We start from the raw sequence: 25,518 nt of genomic DNA on the forward strand, positions 1-25,518 counted from the left end.
ATTCCTACTATTATTTCCGTATTTTTCCGTATTTTTATCGCCCATCATTCTATCCATATTCCTCTATGTATCTACCCTAGCTCCAGAGCCCATACCTAGCCCCATACATCCTCTCCATACCCTGCATCCAGCTATCCTAGCCCTACTGCACAATTACCACCCATTTTCCTACCCTATCCTACCCCCTACCCCATCCCCTACCCATCCCCAAACCACCCCCTACCCCGGGGCCACACCCCATACCTACCCACCCATTTTTTCACGCATTTTTTGCCTATTTTTTCGCCCATTTTTCCAGCCAGAATACCCACCAGCACCACTGCTCTTTAATAAAGAGCCCTTATTAGCATGGGCCAGTAAGATGATGGGCTCTCTGTATAGAGTCCCAGTCTTACTACAGGCACTCTTTATAAAGAGGCTACATCATCTGGTGAGAATCTCAAGGACCTCTGTCCCGTCCTCATTCATTGATGTGCGCCACGAAACAGCGGAAGAGCTCGACTGTCGACGCTTCCCACCAGATCTCGAGGTAAGATCAACCTCCTCGTCCTCGTGTTTAACCCACACGGCATCCGTGGGTTCGTCCTTTACAGTTATGGATGCCCGGCGAGACGGCGGTCGGCGGAGAGAAGCGGAGGATGAGAACGGCGCCACACTACTCGCTCGACGCAATGGCGTACTGCCGTGAGTCTGCATGAATTCCTGGAGGGCGTGGACATCGACCCAGTCGTACGTGAGGAACCTTCCGGGATTCTTACTGATGTACAACAAGGAGAACATCTGGATGAAGGTAAGAAAGGGAGACAATGGATGGCGGGCCACATAAGCTTTTGCTTACCTCCTCACGAAATTTTATCAGGATGTCAACTGGAACGGTGTTGATGAAGTCGGCAGCGTCGAGCTCAACGTCGGACATGGCGGCGGCGGTGTCGTGGGCGAAAGAAAGGAGCACACAAAATTGTATTCGAAATTTTCGGACATTTTTTGGGAATTGACGAATCACAGCAGTACTTGGGTGCAGTCAGACGCGTTGTTGACGCGTTGTTTGTACGGGCGGACAAGCGCAGCACATGCTTATCAATCTGCGACACAGTGTGCAGCCTCCGCCCAAGGTGTCGCACTTCGTCTCGGACCCGCCGTACCCGATCAAGGTGTGGTGCTATACTTTGTATATACTCACTCTTGATTCCAGTCAACTTGGTTTCGCCCTCGCAAGAACACAGTCTCGGCATCTACGGAAGTGGCTGCGTGAAACGTCACTCAGCAGCTATGCAGCAACAGGTATTGTTTGAGAGTATAACATACCTGGGGCTGATGTGAACGAAAGACAGAAACGAGCAAGATCTGGACACTGGAGGCAAAGTTCGATAAGTCTCACGGATATATTTTGAACATAGGTAGCATTTACTTGTAAAGTAATCTGCATGGGCCTCACGAATAGAGCCCGATGATTTTCAGAATAGAGTTCCTGGTAAATTCAAACAAGGATTAAACAGGAAAAAATACGAATACCGTGATCAGAGTCACGCAGAACTTACTGCAGCTCGTAATCCCAAAATACTCCCCCTAAAGGCACAGAATCTATAGCGGAATATATTTCCCCGCCAACTTTGGCGGGGAAATATAATCCCCAGTGGGTGCCGAGCTTATCGGCTGGATATTTTGAGGTTATCATCCAAAATAAATTCTGCGCAGTGCTGATCGCCATATCTTTAATTTCGCTGTATACCTTTGTTTGGATTTATCAATGACTTTATCGACAAAATAGTCCTCATTTCGGCAGTGCATGGATGTAAAATATTTTGCAAGTTCTTTCCGTGTACCTTCACAATATATTCTTCAGACATATCGAACTTTGCCTTCAGTGGGAGTAACTTCGAGCTGGGTGTTCCAGTACTAGAGGATCTTCTCACCCGTAAGTAGACTGCCGGTAGTCATTAGTGGAGCGTCCAGGTAAGCTTCAATAGTGTCCGGATTACGATGGACGGTCACTGATGGCCTTTGCGGCGCCCATCTATCGTCATCCTGTGGTCTGGATGAGGATAGTTTAGCTAAATGACGAAGGAGAACTCAAACTTACGGTGTCATAACCTTTCGTCATTTCCATCCTCTTTCTATTATTTCCTGGTGTGTGCCACAGTTGGGCCACACTTTTCTGAGTTTCTGTGCCACTGTGGCCTGGGTTTGGTTGTGTTTGGTTCTGGCTAGTATATAAACCTACCTACTTCCTGTTTTGCACTCTAGTCTTGAGATCGTCAATCTCCCCCCTATACAACCTTTTCCTCGCCCTTGGTGTGTGTTTCTGAGTGAGAGATCGCCTGCCAGCAACCCCTCTTTGTAGGATATGGTTGTTCTGGTGTGGTTGTGACATACGGAGAGGCTGTCAGGAAGCGAAGGGTGAGTGGCTGGCTGGTTATCGGGGGCAGATTTGTAGTCCTTGTTGAACCGAGCGATCACTCCTTCACAAAGCTTGTCGACTTGGTCATCTGACCAGCCACGATCACGAAACCACGCAAGTTTCCTGTCTGGGCAACATACTGGACGAGTTCTCAGCATCAACTCATGAAGAATCAAAGATATACTGACCATTTGAGAACGCGACGGCCTCGCATTCTTGAAACAGGATGAAATACTTTTGGCATTGAAGAAGCCCTGCATGGGCCGCGACTCTGCAGATGGGCAGAAGCCTCGCATCGTTAGACATGGACTGAAGGCGAAGCTCGAGGTCGAGGAACACGGGAAGTACGTCGATAATGAGGGTCACATGGGACTAAAACACTGCCATGACCTTCTTGAACGGCTGATCGTCAAGTTAGCGTCAACATCATGAAGTGAAGAAGGGGAAGTCAACTCACCGCTAGCATGTCATGTAGGTCACTCGCAAGCAACTTCTGCACAGCTGTAAGCTTGAAAGTCTGCAACTTCAGGTCCTTGTCGGCGACGATGATATCTACAGCATTCAAGAAGGCCCGATGTGAGTTGAGCGTGGCAAATTCTGAGTCCCAGCGGGTCTTGTTACGTGTCGCAAGGTATTTCAAGTCGCCTCCATACTTCGGATTCGGAGGATTAGCCTCAGCGACTCTCCGCCACTTGTACCTTACAACTGCTGAATCTCGGACCTTGACAGCTAAGCCGCTGATCTGTGTCCAAAGTTAGATATAGCGTGACTCGGAGTATCGCAGATCAGGATACGTTGAACACATACCTTGGGAAAGATCTTAGTCGCCGCCTTCATCTCTGAATCCGGAATCACTACACCCCGAGCGGCCATCTCCCTTGTCGCTCGCTCACAAATCATACTTACCACTGCCTCATCGTGGGCAGATTGACCTGCATCGCTCCGCTCTATGATTGCTTTCTCCTCTGCCGTCAAGCTCGCCTCCATGATCTTTGCGAGCTCTGCATCCTCACCATGATATTCTGCTCCTTCACCTGCCATCACCTCTACATCACGGGATTCAGCAGCGCTAGGAAGAGCCATTACTGGCCCTGAGCGAGTACGGTCGGAACTTTGAGTGCCGGCAATGACAACAGTCCTCTTCTTTGGCTTGTAATGTGTGTCGAAGTAGTCGAGGATCACCTGTGTGTGCATGTCTGAGCGTTGACCTCACATACATGAAGAATGAATACATGCTGACCTTTACCATAAGTTGCACGGTATGTGCAAAGCAACAACCGCGTGAAAGCTTCCCACGAAACATTGAAATATGTTCCGGAAGCTCCCTGGCCGTCGTATCGCAGTTTGATGCGTTGTCCATCGTGATGACATGAACCTATAAGCTTTAGATTAGCTTAGACACGACAAGGATTCCTATTGACACCACTTACAAATTGTGTGATCCCGTGGCGCTCGAGGCACTGTGCGATCTGCATCGCAAGCTCGGAACCCTTGTGACTATTATCTAGCCTAGATTATCACAAGAATATGTTAGCATATATTGGGGTTGTCTAAAAATGGGCTCGTGAGGATTACCGAATCATCTCAAGAAGCACTCGATATACGACTCCGTTCTCTTCCCAGACAAGCACAAGCCCAAGCTCGGAGATGTGAATAGGCGCAGCCCAGCCATCAGCAACCAGATGTACATCACGATTGCGTTTCTGGACCAGCATAAGAGAGCGCAGGAGAAGCAGAGAATAGCAAGCATGAACCACAAAGTATTTTGTAGCACGAGGTTTGAACCCCTCATGCAGCCGAACCAAGTCACGTTGCCCAGTCTGAGGAGATGGCAGAAGAGTACTGGGACGAAGAAGACAGACTTCATGGAGGTACAAGGGGTTCTTCAACGACTGGAAAGAGCACTTTGATGCAGCACAGCGAATAGTGATGATGGCGCGATGCATAGCTTCAGAGTATACCGGTGTTTCGTCAGATGTTGTCGAATGGTGGCGACCGGGAGTCCGTTTATCACAGGTCATGGCAGAACTATGCAGATTACCGGTCCCACCCCTAAGTTTATCCCGTGTGCGAGTTGCAGTAGAATGTTTCGGTCGCTGTGTCTACAAGTATAAACGATCATGATGTCTCGAGTCGAGGAGGAGTCCTTCTTGACAGTGATATTGTAGTGACTGAGGTCTGCTTGGAAGTGTTTTCGAAAGTGTTCTGAGTTATAATTAAAGGTCAGCCTTACTATAAATAATTGTCATCTGTCGAGCATTGACGCACCTAGAATTACAGCCTCGTCTATGTCCCACAACTCCTCCACGGACCAGTACCACATGTCTGTCCCTCCTTCTGCACGACGTCTCTTGTTGGGGGGAGGGACAGATGCTGGAGATGGTGCACTAGCATCGCTTGTTCTTCGTGTGGCCATAGATGCTGTCGACGATGTCGACGGAGCTGAAGAATCACTGCCGGTGGCGAAAGTAACCGAGCAAGAATGTCATGACCGTCCTGACATGGCCTATTTGTTTTTCTTCATTTTCCCCCTATTTTCCTTCCTCTATCGTTCGTGGACCGGTTCCCTCTCCCCTTTCCTTTCGGTTGACTTGCTTCCTACGGAGGCCCGGACTATATTTACAGACGCTTACGTGTACACCCATGCCTCTCCGCTCTTCCGGTTTCCATTCTATTCTTGTACTATTACTCATCATGCTTACCCTGCGCTGACGCGTCCTCTCCTTGGCTTACGAATCCTTGTTCTCACGCTTACGCGTCCCCTTTCCCACGCTTACGCGTCCCTTCCCCTTCTGCGTATATATACCTTTGGTACCTCCACCTTCACTTTCCCTTAACTTGATCCTCCTCATTAGTCACCCGGTACTTTTGGATATTTACCAGCCCACTGTTGCACTTGGTACGGTTACCAACAACAACTTCGACTACACATACTCGGTCTATCTCCACGCCCACCAGGCACCTTGGAATATACTCGTTATCTTGGTTCTCTCTCCATCGTTCGGCGCGCCCCGCCAAACTCGAGTGCAGACTAGTCTTCAGGTTGCCCACCTCTTGATCACGCCCAAACCGCGATCTTGACCTAGGAACCACCCTTCGGATACTACCAACGTAGTCCGATCTCACGTAACCCAGCGTCTAGGGTTTTTACGTTCGGCCTTAGCCGCTCATCTAAGCAACGCAGCTTAGAAGTCTGCAGTGGTCGCGACAAAGAACGAGTGTTTGAAGGAGCAGTGTTCTCGTTTTCAGTGGAAGGCATGTGAGGCAGTAAGCTTTAGGTATAAACTACGAATCTAAGTCGGTATATGTGGTGCAAAAGCTGAGCAGAGAGCAGGTACTGTACTTTTTCGACCGTAGGTTCGTGGGAAGATTATGTCAGACGTGACCTTCGTCAAGACCACGGTTCGTTTGGGTGGGCCACGCGTGACGAACCAATGAAATTGTTCGCGGACTGACCCAAAAATCAATTTTTGGGTGATTTTGGCGCAAATCGGTCACAATTTGCTGTTCGTGGGCCCGCGCATATGCGTGACCATCAGGGCAAAATATGTTCGCCGGTGCACCCTGCGTGATGTGTGACGAACCTACGGTCGTAAAAGTACAGTATGGTACACGGAGAACGTCGACGAGAATAGAGAGAACGGCGCGACTCCTTGACGGCTCGAACTCGACGCGACGCGTTCTTGTCACGACCCCGCGCTTTCCCCGCGCCGACAGCCGACCCGAGATCCCCATCCATCTGTCTCATCCGCGCAGATGCCATCTGCACAGATAACGGATGCCCTTTTACGGATGATTATACGCGAACTTCATGGATGGGCCCATCCAGGGAAGGCCCTGGACCCACTACTAGGGTCCGTTCGCATTATTCCTGCTCCGTTAGGACAGGTCTTAGAACAAGAGTCATTCATTGCGGTAACACTAGTCACGTCACGCCCCGACCTGTGGCGGTGGCGTCTAAACTGTGAGGCCTGTCCAGGCCTGTCCTGAGCTTTCTCACTGCGTTATCTCGGAGCATCACAGTCACCTCGTCAGCCCCGCATCTTTCCGTCTCTCGTACAACTCCGACTTGTCTACTGTTTGGTGTTCTCGCCTTCCTCATTGTCTCCTCTTTGCCAAGTGGCGAAGGAGCTTGAAGCAAAGCAACTTAGTGGCCAAATCTGTGGGGACTGAAGGAACATGTCTCACAGCGTAACACCTGAGAATTCAACGGAGGGCGCATTCCAGTCCGATGCCGGGAAGCGCCCGGAAAGCGCCCGGAATACGACGAGAAACCGCCGTTCGTCAACTTCTGCTACCTTTCTTGAAATTCGACACCACCGCGACGAGAATGTGACGGGGTCCTAGATCAATATGACGAAAATGTTCCCGACGTTTAGTGCGTTGCAATTGGTACAGGCTGGCACTCGCTGTTGAAATATTCCATTATTCGTGGTTTTCTGGTACTTATGATGCTTGCTGCTGCTGTTCAACATGATGGCAATGCATTTATATTACCAGCATGTATGTAGCTACAGTAGTACAAACAAAGGGTAGTGAACAAAAAACTTCATAGAGTCCATATACACTATTACATCCATCAAGCTAAGTGACCATCATCAGCAAGGCCGCATTTGGCTAAACCTAGCTATTTCGGTCTATTCGGTCTCCCGGGAGACATGAATAGATCATTTGACAGGATCTATTCATCATAGACCTGCCTTTAGCTAGACATGTTCGGATTCTAGTAGACAAAAGATAGAGGGCGGTAGAGCACGATAGACCGCGAGGTTTTTCCCGTGGATCATGCCATGGTGCTCGATAGATTTCACTCAGACTGCTTGGTTTAGGTCATTAAAAAAATCATTTTATTGCAGAAGATACATAATAACTACTCAAACAAATTGGCTGTACGCTACTGTATGAACTACATGAACCAAACTACTGAAACCTCTCGAAGGGACTCCATGTGCCATGCAGAAGTGCCCAAATCTAGATGAAACAGCGTGCGGAAATCAGTCACGTACATAAACATTCCGGATATCAAGAAAGGGACTCACGAAAAAGTAGGTGACAAGTTCCGAGCAGGCAACCTGTGTATCTCAAACGGAAACAAGGATGTCAGAGTGTGGGAAGTGGAAAAGATACGACTGATGCGAGGAAGCCTCACCCTGTGCGACTTAACGCCGTAACGGCCCCTCAATGACCGCTGGAAGTTGGCGAGGGCACAAAGCCGGTGAGAGCAGGGAATAGGCCAAAAATAAATATGGCCATGTCAATCGAACGAAACGGAGAGTCGCAAAGGAGGGTGTGACTTGCCTGGCATGTTCTGCTATGGGATTTTCTGCAACCTTGACCCGTGAGGTTTCTGCTGCGTCTCCTCCATTGGCGTCGTCGAGCCCCAGTCATGCGCAAGTGCGCGCCGTCGATGTATACTGTCGGAAGAAAATGACGGTTGTGGTTAGACAAAGGGGGGGAAGAAGGTGGAACGAAGAAGATGAAAGCAAGGCCTGAAGCGCCGAGGGGACACTTCAAGAGGGTTTGAGTCGTGAGAGAAATCAACGATGATTGAGTGCAGGTGGTTGTTGAGGGCAGGCGTCCGAGTCGTGACTTGACAGCCTTTGACAGCCCGTGGAATTTCGGTTCCTTCGCATGCCATTCAAGGCTCGGACAACCTATTCGTGCTATACCGGTCTACCAAATTACGGAGCATCGAGAGCGTCCCACGGGTATAGAGCGAGAAGAGTGCCTAGACCAGAATAGACTGAAAAGTTAGGTTTAGGCAGATGCAGTCTTGCTGATGATAGAAAGAGATATACTTACTCTATATTGCTCACTGAAAGTTTCTGTAATGAAGACAGATGTTAGTGCTTGGGTCAGGCTTAGAAATGCCACCATCTAGCTTAGTTCTATCCAGTGTACAATACCAGAGAGCTTAGCTTGCAGAGGCAACACTGGCACCCAGGCAGACAAGGACTCAGACTAAAGACCAGCCTGAGCTATAGCAGTAGTACAAGACCCAGAAAAGCACCATGTATCAGAAGGCAGTACACCCGAGAGCCCGAGGCCTGAGTTCTGTTGTCACCAGCGTGCGAGACGGTGCAGAGAGCGTGAGGCCAATATACAAGTTGAAGGGCGACGAGAAGAAGGGATGGAGAAAAAGTACAAGTCGAGACTGTCGCACAACTTAGCACCATCCTGCGCACGGGCCTCTCTCACGCGATGACGAGCTCAAATACTAAATTCTGGTCACCTTCCCAGAACTTGTGGAACACGACCAAAAGGTCGTCGAAAGGCGACCTCAGAGTGTGGCGTAGCGTTCTTGGCAACCGTCGGCGGGCGGATTCTCGTCACATTTGCGGCCCGTTCTGGGATCCGACGCAAATGTGCCGCGTCACATTCTCGAGCTTTACGCTGTGTGGCCCGGAGGGCGTGGTATAAGCACCTTGTGGCGCGTGTTGCCCCCTCCTCGGCGTGGCGACGCGACACTCGCTTTCTGCCTTTCCGTAACGCGCTGTCCTCACTTCATTCTCGCTTCCTCCTTCTCTAGTCCTAATCAAGTCCAGCGCGCAGAGATTCAAACCATCCCATGCAGAAACGTCCCCTGCCAAACGAAGTGCGTCCTTACCAGCCTTTCTTTTCTTTTCCTGTCGTGTTCTGTTTCGGTTTCGGTTTTGCTTCCGTGTGGCACACCAACTAACCCCTATCCCTCCCTTTCTTCCGCCGTCGCGTCTGCAGCTCCCCACCACCACCACAACTACCAACCCACCGAAACGTCCCCGCCTCGCTCCAGCCGATGGATTTTCCGTTTCTGCATCGACGCCTCCGTCCAAGTCCGCATCCAAATCCACCAAACGAGTCCCCGCGCCTAAGTTTGATAGACCCGACTTTGGGTTGAGTTCGAAGGAGAAGGACGATGAGGTCAAGACCGTAGCCGTAGCTTCAAGTTCCAAATCACGACCACGACCGTCTAGCAGCAAATCTCGATTGAGTGGAGGGCTCGTCGCCAGGGCTGACTTTGATTCGACGAAGGAGGAGGACGATGAGGTTAAAGCTATAGCTTCGAGTTCCAAACCACGACCACATCCGACCCTGGGGTCTGTTAAACCTCGATCGAGTGGAGGTACGACTTCACCAACGAAGCCACTTTCGAATGAATCCTCTATGAAACCACGCAGTTTCGGCGAGAAGAAGTCTTTATTGACGTCTACCACAACTACACATATACTCCCTCGACCCATCTTCGACTCTGCCAGCGATTCCAAACCGCGTTCGAAAGGCTTCGTCGCTCATCACCCTCCGCCTCGTCCTGACCTCAGTTCCACAACGGTATCTGCTAATGTCACGAAGCCCGTAACGCCCCTCCGACCACCCCCAAACCCGCACAAGAAACCCCTCTCATCCTCCTCCCACAAACCGATGCCCCCACCCCCTCTCCCCGCCTCCACATCTCTAACGACGCCGACCAAGAAACTCACCCCCATCTCACGCACGTCAATCGCCCTACTCACCGACGTGATCCACAACCCGTCCTCTGCATCAGCCGAGCTTCTAGGCATGCATCTGCTGCAGAATGGGGTGCCTGAGGTTCCTGCGGGTGTTGGAGGATGGGAAGACGCGGGGGAGAGGGAGATGAGGGTGGGGTTGGAGGTGAGTCCGCAGGGGCAGAAGGGTTCGAGGACGGCGGGAGGGGTCAAATTCCTCAGGTGCGTATCTCTTTCACTCTCAATAATAAAATGGTGATATTGATATCATTACAGAGGAGGTCTCGCAGACCTTGCGCGTCAGACCCTCTCCCGAACAACCATGTCTCTCTCGCTCTGGTACAAAACCATGTCGAACAGTACTGCGTGCCGTTCCCCAGACCTCACGCTTCGCATCAGCCGGATCCTGCAGAGCACGTTGCAGAGCAAGCGATCGGACGGTATCGGAAGTGTGCGATCGAGGCTCGCTATGTGTACCGTGATCGAGAAGGGGGGCGAGGAAGAGAGCGGAGAGGAAGTGATGGTGCTGTTCGTTGTGCAGCCGCGCACTACTGTGGTGGAGGTCGGACGGAAAGTAAGAGTGTGGAAGCCGTGGGAGGTGGTCGAAATGGAGGGGGAGGTCGCAGTTCTGTGTTCGAGATTCATTGTAAATAGCTGATCGTACATACATAGCATGAAGCGTGCGTGTTTGTGCGTGCTATCATTGTGGCGCTAGAAGGCGGCGTACGTAAGTAGAGCAGACGTTGTGCACGACAGTCGCGTTTGTGAAGAGGGATAATAAACGAGCTGGACACATTTTACCGAGTATATTTTCTCTTTTCTGTTTGTAGCGCAATGAGCGAACGCTGACTCCAATGCGATTCTCGCTAGGGCGACTGCTCAGCCTGACACGGCGCAGGGCCCACAGCCAGCCGCCAGCCTTCAAGCCAGACTCTGTCCGTCCCGCTCTCATCTCCTGCCCAGCCTCCCATTGACCACTAACATCCAGTCCATGCCGCCCCACGACCCCGAGCCGACGCCCAAGCAGCGCGCACGGGCGAACACGACGTTCTCCTCCTTCCCCTGGCGCCGTGGCCGCGACTCTGCCGCCAACACCCCCGGCGCAGGAGGCACCCCTTCCTCGCCCTTGTCCAACCACCTCTCCGTCGACGACCTCCTCACGAACCTCACCCCGCCCGCAGTCCCCTCCCTCGCCACAGCCCGTGCGCTCTCCGTCGCTCTCTCTGCCTGTCCGCCCCCCGAGAACGTTGCGTCCGTCGTGAACAGCACCTCGCTCATCCCTATCCTCTCCGCTCTCTGTGCGCCGGATCGGCCGCCGTTGCTCAGACAGGCGGGATATGAGATTCTCGCATCGTATATGGGCTTGGCGGAGGGCGTCCATCCGTTGAGTACGTCAGACAGACTCACTTTCTTTTCGCTCTTCAACGACGAGTGTGCGGCGAGCTGGGTGCCGGAGGTGTGGGAGGCGAGGGCGAGGGCGTTGAAGAGTCTGGTGCGCTGTGGCGAGGACATGCTAGGTATCGAATGTCTCGTCATTGGTATATTGGAGGTATGGCTTGAGGCTGCATACGGTGGTCTGCTCGTGCGGGAGGCTGCAGACCGGACAGAGCGCGAACGCTCCGTCGACTGGCTCGCTGCCTTCCTCACCGAACTCATGTCTCGCTCGGATACACGGGCACGACTGAGCGAGGCCGATATCGCAGGTGTGCTTGCGTTCTTCGCGTCCATCGTCGAGCGCGCCCTTGCCCTGCCCTCCGACTGGTTTGGTACTCCCGAACTCCCCACGCAATCGACGACCCCGACCCGACTGACGCACTCGCACCGACGACACCCATCGAGTGCATCCATCCCGCGGGCATCACCGACGAGCGTAACGCCGCTGACGACAAACCGACGACCCCTCGATATCGCCATCCCGCTCTACCTGGGCCACCTCCACGCGCAGATCACCACGCTCTCGCCCGTCCACCTGCAGTCCATCCTGCCCATCCTCTTCCGCGCTCTCGCATTCTACTCGTCCCCGCTGCCCAGACTGTCCATCAACGACCCGACGCAGTTCGACGCTCTCCCGCTCGAACGCAAGATCGACGAAGCGCTCAAGCCGCTGCTCAACGGACCGTACACCTCGACCTGCTTCCTCATCCTCAAACGGCACCTTCTCCCTCCTCCCTCCCTCTCTCACCCCGCTCCAGATCCCGCCTCCCCCTCTATCCCCACCTCCCCACCCGCCTCTCCCAATACCACTCCATCCGCGCCCTCCCTCCGCACCGCCATCCAATCCTCCACCGGCGCCCTCCGCGCCCTCCGTCTTTCCATCCGCCATACCCTCCGCGCCCGTCTCGCACGCAGCTACATCGCCCGCATGTCCTCCGATTCGTTCACGCATTCGGGTGCTCCGGGCCAGTTGGACTTGAATTTGGAGACGGATTTGATGGAGCAAGCGTGGGCGAAGGATGAGGTCACCAAGGGCGATTTGGGCAAGGTTGGGAGGGTGTTGAGGCGGGCTGCGGAGGCTTGGGCGGGGGTGCGTTTGGATAATGAGGAAGAGGGAGATGTGCAAGCGGAGGACGTGTTGTTGGAGATTGTGGGCGTGTTGAAGGATGTGTTCCAGGAGTATGGTGAGAGGGGGGACAATGAAGAGGTCGATGAGGAAGAGGCGAATGTCGTTGGCGAGATTTTACAGGCTCTGTGCGGGTATATCGTGCCTCTCAAGTACGTCTTTTTATTTTTCTTACTACGTTTATATGCTCATATTTTACTTTCAGGGACCAAGACGGCAATCCCTACATCCTCCCTCTAACCCACCCCTCCGAAGCTCGCAACCCCCTCCTCCGCGAACTCTCCTCCATCCTCTCCCGAGATCCCTCCCCCGCCATGACCCCCTGCAACCCCCCGCTCTCCTCCCTCCTCCTTTCTATCTCCTCCCACCTCTCCGACGCAGACACTGCCAAACTTCTCGCCACGATGTATGACCGCACCGAGCTCTTCCCCTCCACTCTCACCTGGTCCACCTCCTGGGCCCTCATCCTCTCCAACACCAACGATCCGTGCTTATGCTCCGTCAACTCACGACGGCTCACCCGTCGGACGATGTTAGACGCGCTACAGGATACGATCGACGTCGTGAGGGACGTTCCTACGCAGCGGGAAGTCTTGGTGGAGATGGTATTGCAGCACTGGAAGGAGATGGACGTCCGGAAGGGCGAGATGGATGGCGGAGAAGTCGTCTGGAATGTCCTCGCGGACGAAGTCGTTCTAAGACAGGTAGAGTCACAGGAAGATCCCGAAGGGAACCACAGCGACGAAGAGCACGTCAGCGCGTTCATCGACGACGTCCTCGAGCTCATGACGACCTCGGCAACAGAAGGCGAAGACCTCGATGTCGATTCCGGTCCTACGCCCGCTCCAGCACCCCAAGACGTTCATTCGCCCACCCCAGGCCCATCCGTTTCCGTCTCTCCTGCGCTTTCTCGCGTTCAATCCATGGACACCGTCAGCCCTCCAAAAGAAAAAGAACAAGGCCTGATCTCGATCTTTTCTTCTTTCGCCCCATCCAGTCGATCCCACCCGCCTCATCCACCCCCATCCTCCTCGACACCTCTCCCCCTCCCCGATGATGCTGCCTCCGTGCACAGCGTTCCCCTTCCCAACGTCCTCGAAGGCCTCACATCCACCCCAAGCAGCCTCACCGGCTCCGTCGGCGCCGTCGTCGCCCTGCTACACATCTTCACCCAGCTTTCGTTCACGCCACATGCGCTCTCCCACGCCAATCGCACCCTCGCCGTCCGCGTCTTTTCCATCCTCGTCTCGTTATTGACCACCGCCAAATCGAGCCTCGCACGGCTTACTGTGCTCCAATTCGTCTTTAGGTTAAGGGTGGACAGAGACCATCGGTTGTTTTCGAGTTATCTGCGCTACGACCGTTTCGAGCATATTTCTACTCTCGCCGCGCTCATCGGACGACATATTCCCGAGGGTCAGGGTCATCCAGTCCCCGAGACGACGACGACAGAAGATAACATGCCGCCCGACGTCCTCGAGGCGTTCAAGAACCGCGCCCGTGCACCGGAGCGAGAAGAACGCCGTAGTTCTCGCGGCAGAGAAGCCAAAACGTCGCATTCACGGTCAAGTCGTTCTCGTTCGCGCGCCGGCGCGGGTCGAAACCGTCCACCGCCTGTTCCTGTCCCCGATGCGACGACGCACAAAATCAGAAAACCAATCTGGCGTATCCCTGAGCATCTGCCGTTTTCGGTCCCCGAGTCTGACACGCCCAGCGACGGATTGATATCCTACGATCCTGACGGACCTGGCGCGCGCGTTATTCTTCCGATCTCGACGTTGTTGCTCGCGTTTATCGAGATTTTGCAGGCGGAGAAAGACTGGGAGATTTTGAGTTATGTGTTGTGTCATTTGCCTTCGTTGTTGGCGAACAAGCATCTGTTCTGTGGGCCGAAATCACGGCAGGCGATCTCGAAGCTGACTGATCTGTTATGTACCCGCCTCTCGACGGGCGAGTTGGGGAACATCGCGCATTGGCCGCCAGGGTTGAAGGCCAGAGACGCGAACGGTCTGGCCTATCACACGCTCTCCATCCTCATCAGCTACCGGAAGTGTTTCGATCCTCAAAAACAGCACATCCTCGTCGAGGTCTTCATGATCGGTCTCAACGGCCAACAATCCACCATCAAATGCTGCCTACACGCGCTCTCCCTCTCCGCCTTCGAACTCCCCGACTCCACCCGTCGTTTCCTCCCCGACATCCTCACCAAGCTCTCCCAGATCATGACGAACGCAACCATCGCCGTACACATCATCGCCCTGCTCGCCATCGTCGGCTCCCTCCCCGCGCTCTACGCCAACTTCACCGAATCGCACTTCCGGCTCGTCTTCGGCGTCGCATTGCAATACCTCCGCCTACACAACCAACCCGACGAATCCAGTCCAAACACGTCCTGGGCGCTGTCGCAGCACGTCCGCATCATGTCCTACTACATCCTCTACCTCTGGTTCCTCGCCGTCAAGCTCCCCGACCGCCCAAAACACGTGCGGTACATCACGCGACAGCTCCTGCTCGCGAACGAGGGCCGGAAGGATATCGACGAGTTCGCGGAGGTGTGTTTTGATTGGCTTGCGCGATACACGTATTCGTCTGCGGATCCGAGGCCGGCGGACTCGATGTTGAAGGATATGGTGATGAATCCCGCTGATAAACGGCCGGATTCGGAAGTGTTGACGGAGAAGACGTGGATCGTGGGTACGGCGCTGGTGACGATCAAGACGTTGACGAAGATAGGGTGGATTGAGGTTGTTGCGAGGAGGGCGTCTGGGTTGACGAGGGTGTTGGCGAGGATCGAGAATTTGCCGATGGTGGGGCCTGGGGACGTCGATCCGGATATGATCTCTGTGCCGGCGGTGTTGGCTATGGATCGCGAGGTTCCTCCTGCTGAGGGTGAGGCTGAGGGAGAAGACAGAAGGGAAGAGCGGGAGTTGTATCAGGTGAGTGTTGCATGTTATGTTCGACAGAGCTGGTGTGTATCACGCTTCGCTTTTCGTTATTTAGGAAGTGTTGCGGACTCTGTATCCCACCACAGAGGAGCCCAGTAACACGGAAGATGCTGCGTCGAAACCGGATCCTATCACAGGTTATGTCTGGCAAGGCCAAGCTCCGTCTCAGCGTCGAAAAGAGGTCGCCATCGATCCGTCGTACTTCGCGCTGCAGCTCACGCCCTACCCGGACAAGTACGATTCCCGCCAACGTGCAAAAGTCGTGGACTCTCCCGGTCTGCCTATGCTCATTCGAACGTTGGACCGGATGCCCGTCATCGACACGCATTCGGTGGGCGTGATGTACGTCGCGCCAGGCCAGACGAAAGAGCACGAGATCCTGGCGAACACACATGGTTCCCCGGCGTACTCCCGCTTCCTCGAGGGACTCGGCAGATTGATCAATCTCCGTGGTCAAAAGGACGTTTATGCTGGTGGACTCGATCCAGCGGAAGACGGCGAGTACGCGTACGCGTGGTGGGACGATATCGGCCAGGTGCTCTACCACACCGCGACGCTCATGCCGTCCCATCCGCACGATCCACAGTGCACGTTCAAGAAACGGCACATCGGGAACGACTATGTGCGTATCGTCTGGAACGACTCTGGCCTGCCGTACAAGTTCGACACGCTCGCGACCCAGTTCCAATTCGTCAACATCGTCATCGAGCCGCACTCGCTCGGCGCCATCGCAGCCTTTTCGAATAATCTGCACGAGAACGAGTATTTCAGGGTCACCGTCCAGCGCGCTCCAGGCATGACCGAGTTCACGCCCGTGGGGAACTTCAAGCTGATCTCCGCAGAGAACCTGCCTCTGTACGTCAGGCAGCTCAGTCTGCTCTCCGAATGGTTCGCGGTGGTCTTTCAGGGTACGAACCAGGACACGTCCAGAATCGAGGTGCCCACGAATTGGAGATCGAGGCTGCAGGCGATCAAGAGGTTCAAAGAGAAGATACCGGCGCCTGAACGGTTTGAGCGGGTGGAGGGCGTTATGGGCCAGGAGCCCTATAGGGACTTCACGCTCGCGTTCTGAGGAGCATCAGGTTCGTTTTTCTGATTTCGTTGTGGATGTTGTACACATATACCTTTCGATCTTCATCCTTCGTGTCTCTTTTTGTTCAAGGTCCCTTCACCCGCTGTCTTTCTAGTCTCGCTCTTGTATTACCCTTCGCCCTTTCCGCCTTTGTATGGAATCCTTCGCATTCTTCATCTTCGATTTTACTTACTTCTGGTTTGATTGTTCCGATATCTCGTTTCGCGTTTCGTTCGGTCTTCGCTTTTCTTTTTTTTCCTTCCTTCCTTACGAGCCCTACGGTTTCGTCAGGAAACCCCGTCATCATTCACTCACGCCATACGTTGTACTCGCATCTACTTATCTACCACACACCCACACACACACACACAAAAATCTGTCAGACAATCCTGTAATGATCACGCACAGTTCATCATCCCATACATAACGAAAATATTCGAAACGTTCCAGCGTTGTACAGAGCAGGCGTACATGGTATAGTATGATGATGGAAGCCTTCATAATTGAGACAAGCACCAGCCTAAATATAAGAGATCCACCGGGAAAGCCACAATATAGAGGATACATTCTCCTTCACATCAGGTCAAATCAATCACTTCCTCCGACGTCCTGGCCTTGCTCCCCCGAACGGACGTTTGCGATCCAGCCGAGCCTGAAGACCCGCTTGCAGTCGACAGTGCCTGCCTGGCTCGCAGGAGCGGAGGGACGCTCGATCTTAAGATTGTTGAACTCTTCGCTGGAGGTACCTTTGTTGATAGAAGGGCCACAGGCCGACGAGGTGTCTGCTCGGTCTCCGAATCGCTACTACTGCTGGAGATGGAGATGACGGAGTCGTTCCCAGGACTCGTAATCACAGGCATAGGCCGTTTGTTCACGTTCGTACGCGATCCCTGCATCCGGGGAGGTGTCGATCCAACGCGTCTAAACGGTCGTCTGACGTCGCTGGCGTTGTCTACAGGAGATAAAGGCTCGTAAGGCTTTATCTTCCTGGGCGACGTATGTTCCTTCGACCGTCTCTGAGTCTTCCTCGCATCGCTGACAATTTCGATGCTCGTATCCGATCCAGAGCTTCCCCCCTCTCCTTCATGAGCGCTGTCGTCCTCCAAAATCAGGCTCAAGGTCGCCTTCCTCTTCCCGGGAGACGCACTTCCCACTTTGTCCGGAAAGTCAAAGGAATCATCCGAGCTGTCCCCACCGCCCTTGTCCGAAGCATCCGAAAGGCTCATAGGGAAAGGCCGTAGTGTTGGCGCACTGATCGTGCGTCCAAAAGTACGTTCTGAGTGGTGTTTAGGGATATCGTGGTGCTCCGTCGGAGCCGCATACGGAATTCGTGACACATCGCGGGTTGGGAGAGGTTGGGAGGATGAAGGACCTTCGAGGGGTGAGGGTTCAGAGTCCGAGTCGGAGGATACTTCGATGACTGAAGGGACTTTGTGCAAGGGTGCTTGCGTTGGACGTGGTAGGAGCCGCGTAGATGGGGTTGGGACGGTATCTTCGTGGACCGTAGGTAAAGCTACGGCAGATCGAGCATCAGCCTTACCCTTGCCCTTTGCTGGAGCTCGAGTCTTTTTGGCTACACCGTAGAACGATTTGACAGTAGTGGACTGCCGCTCGCTGACCTTGACCGCTGTCATCGATTTCGTCGTGATGTCGGTCGTCGAAGTAGTCGAAAGAGTGGTCTTGCTTGTGGACCGCGATGTCGAAGTGATCCGCGACATTTCGTCTAGCTCCTCTAACGGGAACGGCGCGAGCGTTACCTTGCTCGAAGAGGCCACGGGCGGAGGAGTTCCTTCCTCCTGCTCTTCCTCGGCCGTATCCTCCAGAGGAAACGGTGCAGCGGACGCAGGTTGCTTCTTCCGTCGAGTCGTCGTCGTCGCCGTCTTCTTCGGGGCCTTCGCTTTGACACCAGCAGCTCGTCCCGGGGGCTTGTTCTTCTTCGCCTTCTTCGCCTCTTCCTTTGCGTTGTACTCCTCCACCAGATCGGGCCTCGCTAGCGTAACGATAGTAGCAGGCATCCACACCCTCAAGCCCGCATCCGGATCGCTCGGTTCCTTCTTCTTTTTCCTCTTCGCAGGAGTTTCTTCGTCGTCTTCATCATCGTCGTCGAAATCGGATAGGTTGACGTCGTAGGTCGTATCGACCGGTGTCCGGGTTCCCTGCAGGCCCGATGAGACGAGCTTGACCAGTTGTGCCGGTGCAATTTCCAGCCTATACTCCAGCAAACTGTCGGTAGATGCGTGACACCTCGTGGAATGGATCTTCACAATCACGTCCTTTACCAGCCCCGAGAACATATGCCTAGTCGCCGAGCTCCTCTTCCCCTCGTCGTCGTCGAGCACGGCACGTCTCATGATACGAAACACGGCGCCTGGCCATAGAACGCGACTAAATCGTTCGAGGATGATGTCCTTGAGACCCCACTCGAAGTGAAGTTCGCAAACGTGACCGATTTGGCCTAGGTCTGGTTCGTCGGCCCATTGTGGTGGTTGATGCTGAGTTCGAGAATGGGTCTTCGAGGTGATAGGGTTTGTGTATGAGCGAAGAATAGAAATATCAGGAAAGGTGTTGCCAACAGCTTTGACTAATGAGGGCCTCTTTGACGGTAAGTAGCCGGACGCATTAGTCTTGAGCTCCTCTCGCAACGACTGACGCCACCCGACCAAAAAATCCTGGAGGGCATTGTCGTCCATGGATCTAGCAGCTTGAAGTAATTGGTCGCCCAAACCGCACCGAGCGAGACCATGAGAGAACCCGGGCCCACAACCAGTCACGCCAGCTTGGTGATAGTCGCCTCCACTGAGGAGAGCAATGAGGATCATTCCGCCACGAGAAAGATTGATAGACGGATGTCGCGATATCGCGTCCGAACGGTATACAGCGGTGTGGTTTCCGTCTTCGAGGCCGTCTGAGTTCTTGGTGGAATGAGATTTGTTTCCCGACAGTTTCTTGCTCGAACTGTCATGTATCTGGGTCAGTACAGCTGGGCGGTAAATGAGTGAAGGTCTCTGACTTGCGAATGACCATTGTGGCACCAAAGAGGAAGTTATCAACGTCGTCGGACCAGACAGCATCTATGACGCCAGTTTCGTTGAGATACGCGAGTTCGGCTTCAGCTTCACCAGGAGCCTGTCGTCAATTAGTTCGGCCGTTCAGTCACTTCCAAAGGCTGGTCAATGCGCACTCACCATCCGCCATTCAAACCCAAAAGCTTTAATCATGCCCTTCATCGAGTCCACCATCCAATGCTTGTTTTCTCTCGATATTCTCTTCCCTCGCTTCTCCTCTGGTCTTAGTGGACCATCGAATACGAACACGGGCAAAAACGGCTTGTCCAGCAGCTGTCGACAGCACCGAAAGAACAACGTCCTCAACTCGGGGTTCTCCCCTTCTTTACCCCATTTTGAGTGATAGAACCATATAGAGGCATCGACGCCGACTCTGAGAGCCCTCCTCCCAGACTTGTTCGCCTCGAAGCCCTCTGTGACGGCAAGGTGTGTGAGGGAGTATGTTTCGCCTGCTGGACGTAGCAGCTATGTTACGAAGTGTACCGTCAGCAATAAATTGAATCCAGAAATCGTACGCACTTACATCCCATAGTCCGGGAACGCCCATCAGTTATCCAAGAAAGTAGATCTGTACAGATGAGAGGGAGAAGATGAAAGAATAGTGAACGTCAGTGGCAGCCGCCGACATTGGGATCTCCGCGCGTATCGATCACGTGATCGTGTTCGGAAGATAATGTCAACAAAATCATTTTCCGGGACAATACTTCTTCCCCTTTTCCACGCTTCCTTCCCTCCACGAAGATCGGAGCAGAATTTAGATATTTTCAAGAGTACCTCTCACACAACGTACATACTGTACTACAAACAGCATCTTTGGAACACATATCCCACCAACTTGCCACCAACGGACTCTCAGCTTAGACAGTCAACTTGACAATCTCTCCCACCGTGATGTGGCTCCTTGGTTGCTCCCTTCCTCGGTGGGCCGATAGTGTTAGCAAGCGGTCCAAGACGATTGAGTATGTTCTAGCAGTGGCAGAGCCTGCATATTTTATGATGAGAGGGTAGAGTGTCAGTCGCGCTTGTGACAGAAGAAAATAAGGGTGAAAAGAGAGAGGCCATGATGACGAAGAGGAACATGCAAGAATATGCTCATAGGAAACGAAGACAGCATCAGAATGGAAAGAATCGCCCATGCAGTATGTGTAACCGAAGCTTCAGACCGGGTACTAATCTGCTACTTTTTGAAACCCAAACTGCTGCCTTTTGAAACCCAAACAAAAACATGATGAACGTAGATCTGCGAGCCGAAGGATCGGTCCGACCGAAAGCGGCCATACGATTGATATCATCCCCATATGCTTGACGAGGGTCCTCACGATTCGCGATTCGCTTCCAGCAAAAGACGTAGACACTGTCGGTTCGAACGTATGTGGTGCCAGCCGATTCACGGATCTATCTTGGACTTTGTACGTTCATTGCTGGATTTATGCCCCCGCATTGGCGTACTCTTGGTAGACATATCGCCCTGAATGAATTTCGTCGACGCAAGACAAACCACATCAGTGCAGAGGGTCGAGGGAAGCTTGAATAAGACAAGTATGGTTCAGCATGGTCCCGACATACCGCAATAGACCCACAATCACAGAGCGATAAAGGCATCAACATAAGTGCCTATGCCACATCGAGAACAATGTCAAAAAGCGGGTAAAGTGTGTGGCAAAGGGGGTGTTAGGCGAGCGTCCATGATTCGTGGTGTTATACGAATCTGTACTCTCCAAGACCGGATGGGCCTCAGTTCTGGAGGGTGCCTCTGAGAGACCGGTCAGACAACGAAGCATGTACCCTTGCAAATTGACGCTGAGGTCACGACTGACGATGGCTGTTTGTTACACGAAATCGCGCTGCCAAGTCTAACACAGCCTGATACGGACAGCAGGGTGGCCGTGCGAGACACGCATCGGAAGAACAGGAGTGTCAAAGAATCATGCGTATGGAGCGCATGGTGACATTGAGCCTGATGTGCTGGCGAAAAGATGATGAAGAGAGCGCGGGTGAAGAGGCAAGAGCTGACGTGGCATACGTGGCCCAAACAGCGATTCCAAAGGTTCAAGTCGTCAGAACTTGACAGCTGTTTGCGAAATCGTAGACCGCTCGCGAAAAACGACGTTCAACCAAGAAGGCAAGTAGCCCCACAGCGACGCTTCTGCCGTCTTGGATTCGCGGATGCCGAGTGTGGCGATCCCTTTGTGGCTCCCTCAAATCAACGTAGCGGATGCCAGATGCGATGACCAAAGTTAATCGTGCTGATAATTTGAGATCAGCTTACCCTGCTACTGTTGAGAGGTTACCTGCATTTTCCTCAGCCAGTATAAGCACTCGTTGCCAGAGCTCTGGCAAGTTTCGGGACCAACCTCAGGCTAACGAGATAATGATAACAGAAGTCTATGCATTTCTCTTACTACACGGATATACTGGCTCTTGGCTAGCAGCCCATTTTTGCACAGTGAGTATCAAAAGAACAATCTGCAATAAAAGAGTGCAGGACCGCACGATAGCTAAGTGACAGGGCCACAATACGCCTGACGATCCTCGTCCGGCGCCACGCCGCTCGGCAGAAGTCGTTGTGGAGCCAATTTCCTTCTTCACATGAGCGTCGTTTTCTACGAGCGGTCTACAATTTCGCAAACAGCTGGAATGCTTCAATGAATTTATACGGTTGGAAAGACCGTTCGAAGGCAAAGAGCTTTGTGTTCCACGATTCACAAAGGAGAAGAGGAAAAGGATTGGGATGAACGTTGTTTGCAAGGAAAATGGAAGAAAGAGCGAGAAAGGACGAGCGTGGGAAGGAATACTGCGAAGGTTGACGTGGCGGATGCGACGTGGCAAGCGACGCGTCGATATATAAAGTCGACCGCCAGCGTTTCGCACAAGTCGTATTTACCACCTCCCTCAACATCCTCTCCTCCTTCCGCCGTCGTCGCCGTCTCCCGCGTACTTTCATCACCGTCTTTTACGCTTAACGACCGCGCACCACACAATGTCTCGTCCTTCGCGGACGCACACAGGCCGGTTCTTCTCCGGCCTGTCGTTCCTCTTTGTTCTCTTCGTCGCACTCATCTGCCTCTGCCCGCCAGTAAGCGCAGATTCAGAAAAGCCTGATTATGGCACTGTCATCGGTATTGGTACGTGTCTCTTCCTTCTGGTGCGCTCAAAACTGGCACTGATCGCCTGTTCACCAACAGATCTTGGTACAACGTAAGTCGAGTATTGAGCATCATTATGATGCGAAATTACTCACAACATGTCAACGCCTGTAGGTATTCATGTGTTGGGTGAGTATTCCATGTGCTTTATGGGACTGTACATCTTACTAACCCATTCTTCGATAGTGTTCACCGTGGGGGACGTGTCGAAATTATCGCCAACGACCAGGGTCACCGGATAACACCATCATGGGTCTCTTTCACTGACGATGAACGATTGTGAGGATATTTTTGCTCAGGACCCACCGTATTTTAGACTCTGATCTATTAGTTCGTTGGTAGAATTGGTGACTCGGCAAAGAACGCATTCCACTCCAACCCAGAAAACACCGTGTTCGACGCTAAGCGTCTCATCGGTCGTAAAATGGACGAGCCCGAAATCAAGCGCGACATCAAGCACTGGCCTTTCAAGGTCATTGAGAAGGGTGGGAAGCCGTCGGTTCAGGTCCAATACAAGGGTACCCCCCACGACTTCGTACGCTCATTATCTCGCCTCTCGTAATTTCGTGTCTTGCTTGCTAAAATGTCTTTGATGGGCGACTCTAGACTCCCGAGGAGATCTCCGCCATGGTTTTGACGAAGATGAAGGACACCGCTGAGGCTTATCTCGGCAAGAAGGTCACTCACGCCGTCGTCACCGTCCCAGCTTGTGCGTATCTCACGGTTTTATTCCTCTGACAACCGAACTCACACCTTCTTTTCAGACTTCAACGACGCTCAGCGTCAGGCCACCAAGGATGCCGGTACCATCGCCGGTCTCCAGGTTCTCCGTATCATCAACGAACCTACCGCTGCCGCCATCGCCTACGGTCTCGACAAGAAGGGTGGCGAGTCTCAGATCATCGTCTACGATCTCGGTGGTGGAACTTTCGATGTGTCTCTCCTTTCCATCGACGACGGCGTCTTCGAGGTCCTCGCCACCGCCGGTGACACCCATCTCGGTGGTGAAGATTTCGACAACCGTGTCATCGAGTACTTCACCAAGCTCTACAAGAAGAAGACCGGTACCGACGTTTCTGGCAACCTTCGCGCGCTTGGAAAGCTGAAGAGGGAGGTCGAGAAGGCCAAGAGGACGTTGTCTTCCCAGCAGAGCACGAGGATCGAGATTGAGAGCTTCGAGGGCGGAAACGACTTCTCCGAGACCTTGACCAGGGCCAAGTTCGAAGAGTTGAACTTGGACCTTTTCAGGAAGACGATGAAGCCCGTCGAGCAGGTCCTTAAGGACGCCGGTGTTAAGAAGGAGGATGTCGACGAGGTTCGTCTTTTGTTCCCTATACCTGTTTCTTCAGTACTGACTATTCCGGTTTATAGGTTGTCCTTGTCGGTGGTTCGACTCGTATCCCCAAGGTCCAGCAACTCCTCAAGGAGTTCTTCGGTGGTAAGGAGCCTTCCAAGGGTATCAACCCCGATGAGGCCGTCGCCTACGGTGCTGCCGTCCAGGGTGGTATCCTCTCCGGTGAGGAGGGAACCGAGGATGTTGTCCTCGTCGATGTCTGCCCCCTTACTCTCGGTATTGAGACCACTGGCGGTGTTTTCACCAAGCTCATCTCCCGTAACACCGTCATCCCTACCCGCAAGTCCCAGATGTACGCTCTTCCTCTTCCATTTTATTTGCCTCCATTTGATTGACGCGCTATTCGTAGCTTCTCGACTGCAGCCGACAACCAGCCCACGGTGTTGATCCAGGTTTTCGAGGGTGAACGTTCGTTGACCAAGGACAACAACCTCCTCGGCAAGTTCGAGCTCTCCGGTATTCCTCCCGCTCCCCGTGGTGTTCCTCAGATCGAAGTCACTTTCGAGGTCAACGCCGACGGTATCATGAAGGTTGGCGCCGCCGACAAGGGAACGTACGTATCATCCGTCGATCTGCGCTATATATTTGAGGCTGATTTTCCTCTCGTTTCTTCCATTCTATAGTGGAAAGTCCGAGTCCATCACCATCACGAACGAGAAGGGTCGTCTGTCCAAGGACGAAATCGAGCGCATGATCAAGGAAGCCGAAGAGTTCGCGTCCGAGGACGAAGCTCAACGCCGCCGCATCGAAGCTCTTAACACCCTCTCTTCCTACATCTACAACGTGAAGGGCCAACTCGGCGACCAGGAGGGCATGGGCGGCAAGATCTCGGACGAGGACAAGAAGACCATCTTGTCGGTCACGAAGGAGACGACGGACTGGATTGATGAGAACGGGCAGAGCGCGACGGCGGAGGAGCTCGAGGAGAAGTTGAGCGAGGTCCAGGCCGTCGTGAACCCCATCACGGCGAAGTTCTACGAGGGCAGCGCAGGATCAAGTTACGAGCCGGGTGCAGAGGATGAGGAGGAGCCGTTCTACTCGCACGATGAACTGTAATTGGTGTGTGCGTATTTTTGAGGGGGTGCTCGGTATGGATTTGTTTGGGTACATTCAAGTAATTAGAAAGCACTCGTATTGGTTTCTTATTTGCATCATGTCTATGTGTGATCTGAGTTTGTGTGACCATAAGCATGAGTGAATATAGGTCTAGGTAACATGTTGGACTTGTCATCCTCGAGCGATGCGGTCTTCGTCAACAAACCCCGCCCTTGTGGCGCAGGCGAGCATTTTCACACGCTTGATCCGCAGGAACGATCTGTGTGGCGCAAGCCACTTTCAACCTCGAACCCTAAGGTACTCGCGCCAGCCGTCACCGTCCCCCCGTGTTCAGAGACGGTCACCAGTCTACTCGAACCCGCACTCGTCACGATTTTTACGACGCGTTCTCAATTGGAAACACTATCACGGCCAGGCCATCGACCAAAGCGAGTGAGTGGGACTATTTTCACTGTGATA

The 25,518-nt window shown here is 53.2% G+C and overlaps 7 protein-coding genes across 7 annotated transcripts; 2 read left to right on the plus strand and 5 right to left on the minus strand.

Annotated features, from left to right (window-relative positions):
* Positions 1 to 423: 423 nt before the first annotated feature.
* STEHIDRAFT_158878 (uncharacterized protein) lies at positions 424 to 916 on the minus strand (the record flags this gene model as incomplete). Its single annotated transcript, XM_007306290.1, has 2 exons — positions 424 to 780; positions 839 to 916. The coding sequence occupies 2 exons, from the start codon at positions 914 to 916 to the stop codon at positions 424 to 426; spliced, it is 435 nt and encodes a 144-aa protein (XP_007306352.1).
* Positions 917 to 2,430: 1,514 nt separating this feature from the next.
* STEHIDRAFT_31640 (uncharacterized protein) lies at positions 2,431 to 3,334 on the minus strand (the record flags this gene model as incomplete). Its single annotated transcript, XM_007306209.1, has 4 exons — positions 2,431 to 2,548; positions 2,598 to 2,770; positions 2,856 to 3,140; positions 3,206 to 3,334. Coding segments are annotated over 4 exons (705 nt in total), but the record flags the coding sequence as incomplete, so codon positions are not given.
* Positions 3,335 to 4,155: 821 nt separating this feature from the next.
* STEHIDRAFT_44275 (uncharacterized protein) lies at positions 4,156 to 4,371 on the minus strand (the record flags this gene model as incomplete). Its single annotated transcript, XM_007306221.1, has 1 exon — positions 4,156 to 4,371. A coding segment is annotated over one exon (216 nt), but the record flags the coding sequence as incomplete, so codon positions are not given.
* Positions 4,372 to 9,813: 5,442 nt separating this feature from the next.
* Positions 9,814 to 10,558, minus strand: STEHIDRAFT_123044 (uncharacterized protein). Its single transcript, XM_007306291.1, has 2 exons — positions 10,136 to 10,558; positions 9,814 to 10,081 (listed from the first exon to the last, which is right to left on the minus strand). Exons 1-2 carry the CDS (start codon positions 10,529 to 10,531, stop codon positions 9,929 to 9,931), a joined length of 549 nt encoding a protein of 182 aa, XP_007306353.1. The 5' UTR covers positions 10,532 to 10,558; the 3' UTR covers positions 9,814 to 9,928.
* Positions 10,559 to 10,852: 294 nt separating this feature from the next.
* STEHIDRAFT_100187 (uncharacterized protein) lies at positions 10,853 to 16,786 on the plus strand (the record flags this gene model as incomplete). Its single annotated transcript, XM_007306292.1, has 3 exons — positions 10,853 to 12,573; positions 12,627 to 15,357; positions 15,422 to 16,786. The coding sequence occupies 3 exons, from the start codon at positions 10,853 to 10,855 to the stop codon at positions 16,436 to 16,438; spliced, it is 5,469 nt and encodes a 1,822-aa protein (XP_007306354.1). The 3' UTR covers positions 16,439 to 16,786.
* Positions 16,787 to 16,943: 157 nt separating this feature from the next.
* STEHIDRAFT_82056 (uncharacterized protein) lies at positions 16,944 to 20,050 on the minus strand (the record flags this gene model as incomplete). The annotated part of the gene is made up of 4 exons (XM_007306267.1): positions 16,944 to 19,393; positions 19,449 to 19,564; positions 19,624 to 19,968; positions 20,027 to 20,050. 4 exons carry the CDS (start codon positions 20,048 to 20,050, stop codon positions 17,017 to 17,019), a joined length of 2,862 nt encoding a protein of 953 aa, XP_007306329.1. The 3' UTR covers positions 16,944 to 17,016.
* Positions 20,051 to 22,391: 2,341 nt separating this feature from the next.
* STEHIDRAFT_169958 (heat shock protein 70) lies at positions 22,392 to 25,153 on the plus strand. The gene is made up of 10 exons (XM_007306293.1): positions 22,392 to 22,628; positions 22,689 to 22,701; positions 22,764 to 22,778; positions 22,836 to 22,928; positions 22,992 to 23,184; positions 23,256 to 23,358; positions 23,414 to 23,964; positions 24,021 to 24,295; positions 24,353 to 24,556; positions 24,627 to 25,153. Exons 1-10 carry the CDS (start codon positions 22,484 to 22,486, stop codon positions 25,057 to 25,059), a joined length of 2,025 nt encoding a protein of 674 aa, XP_007306355.1. The 5' UTR covers positions 22,392 to 22,483; the 3' UTR covers positions 25,060 to 25,153.
* Positions 25,154 to 25,518: the final 365 nt, after the last annotated feature.

This window comes from Stereum hirsutum (genome assembly GCF_000264905.1).
Source record: "Stereum hirsutum FP-91666 SS1 unplaced genomic scaffold STEHIscaffold_11, whole genome shotgun sequence".
NCBI lineage: Eukaryota > Fungi > Basidiomycota > Agaricomycetes > Russulales > Stereaceae > Stereum > Stereum hirsutum.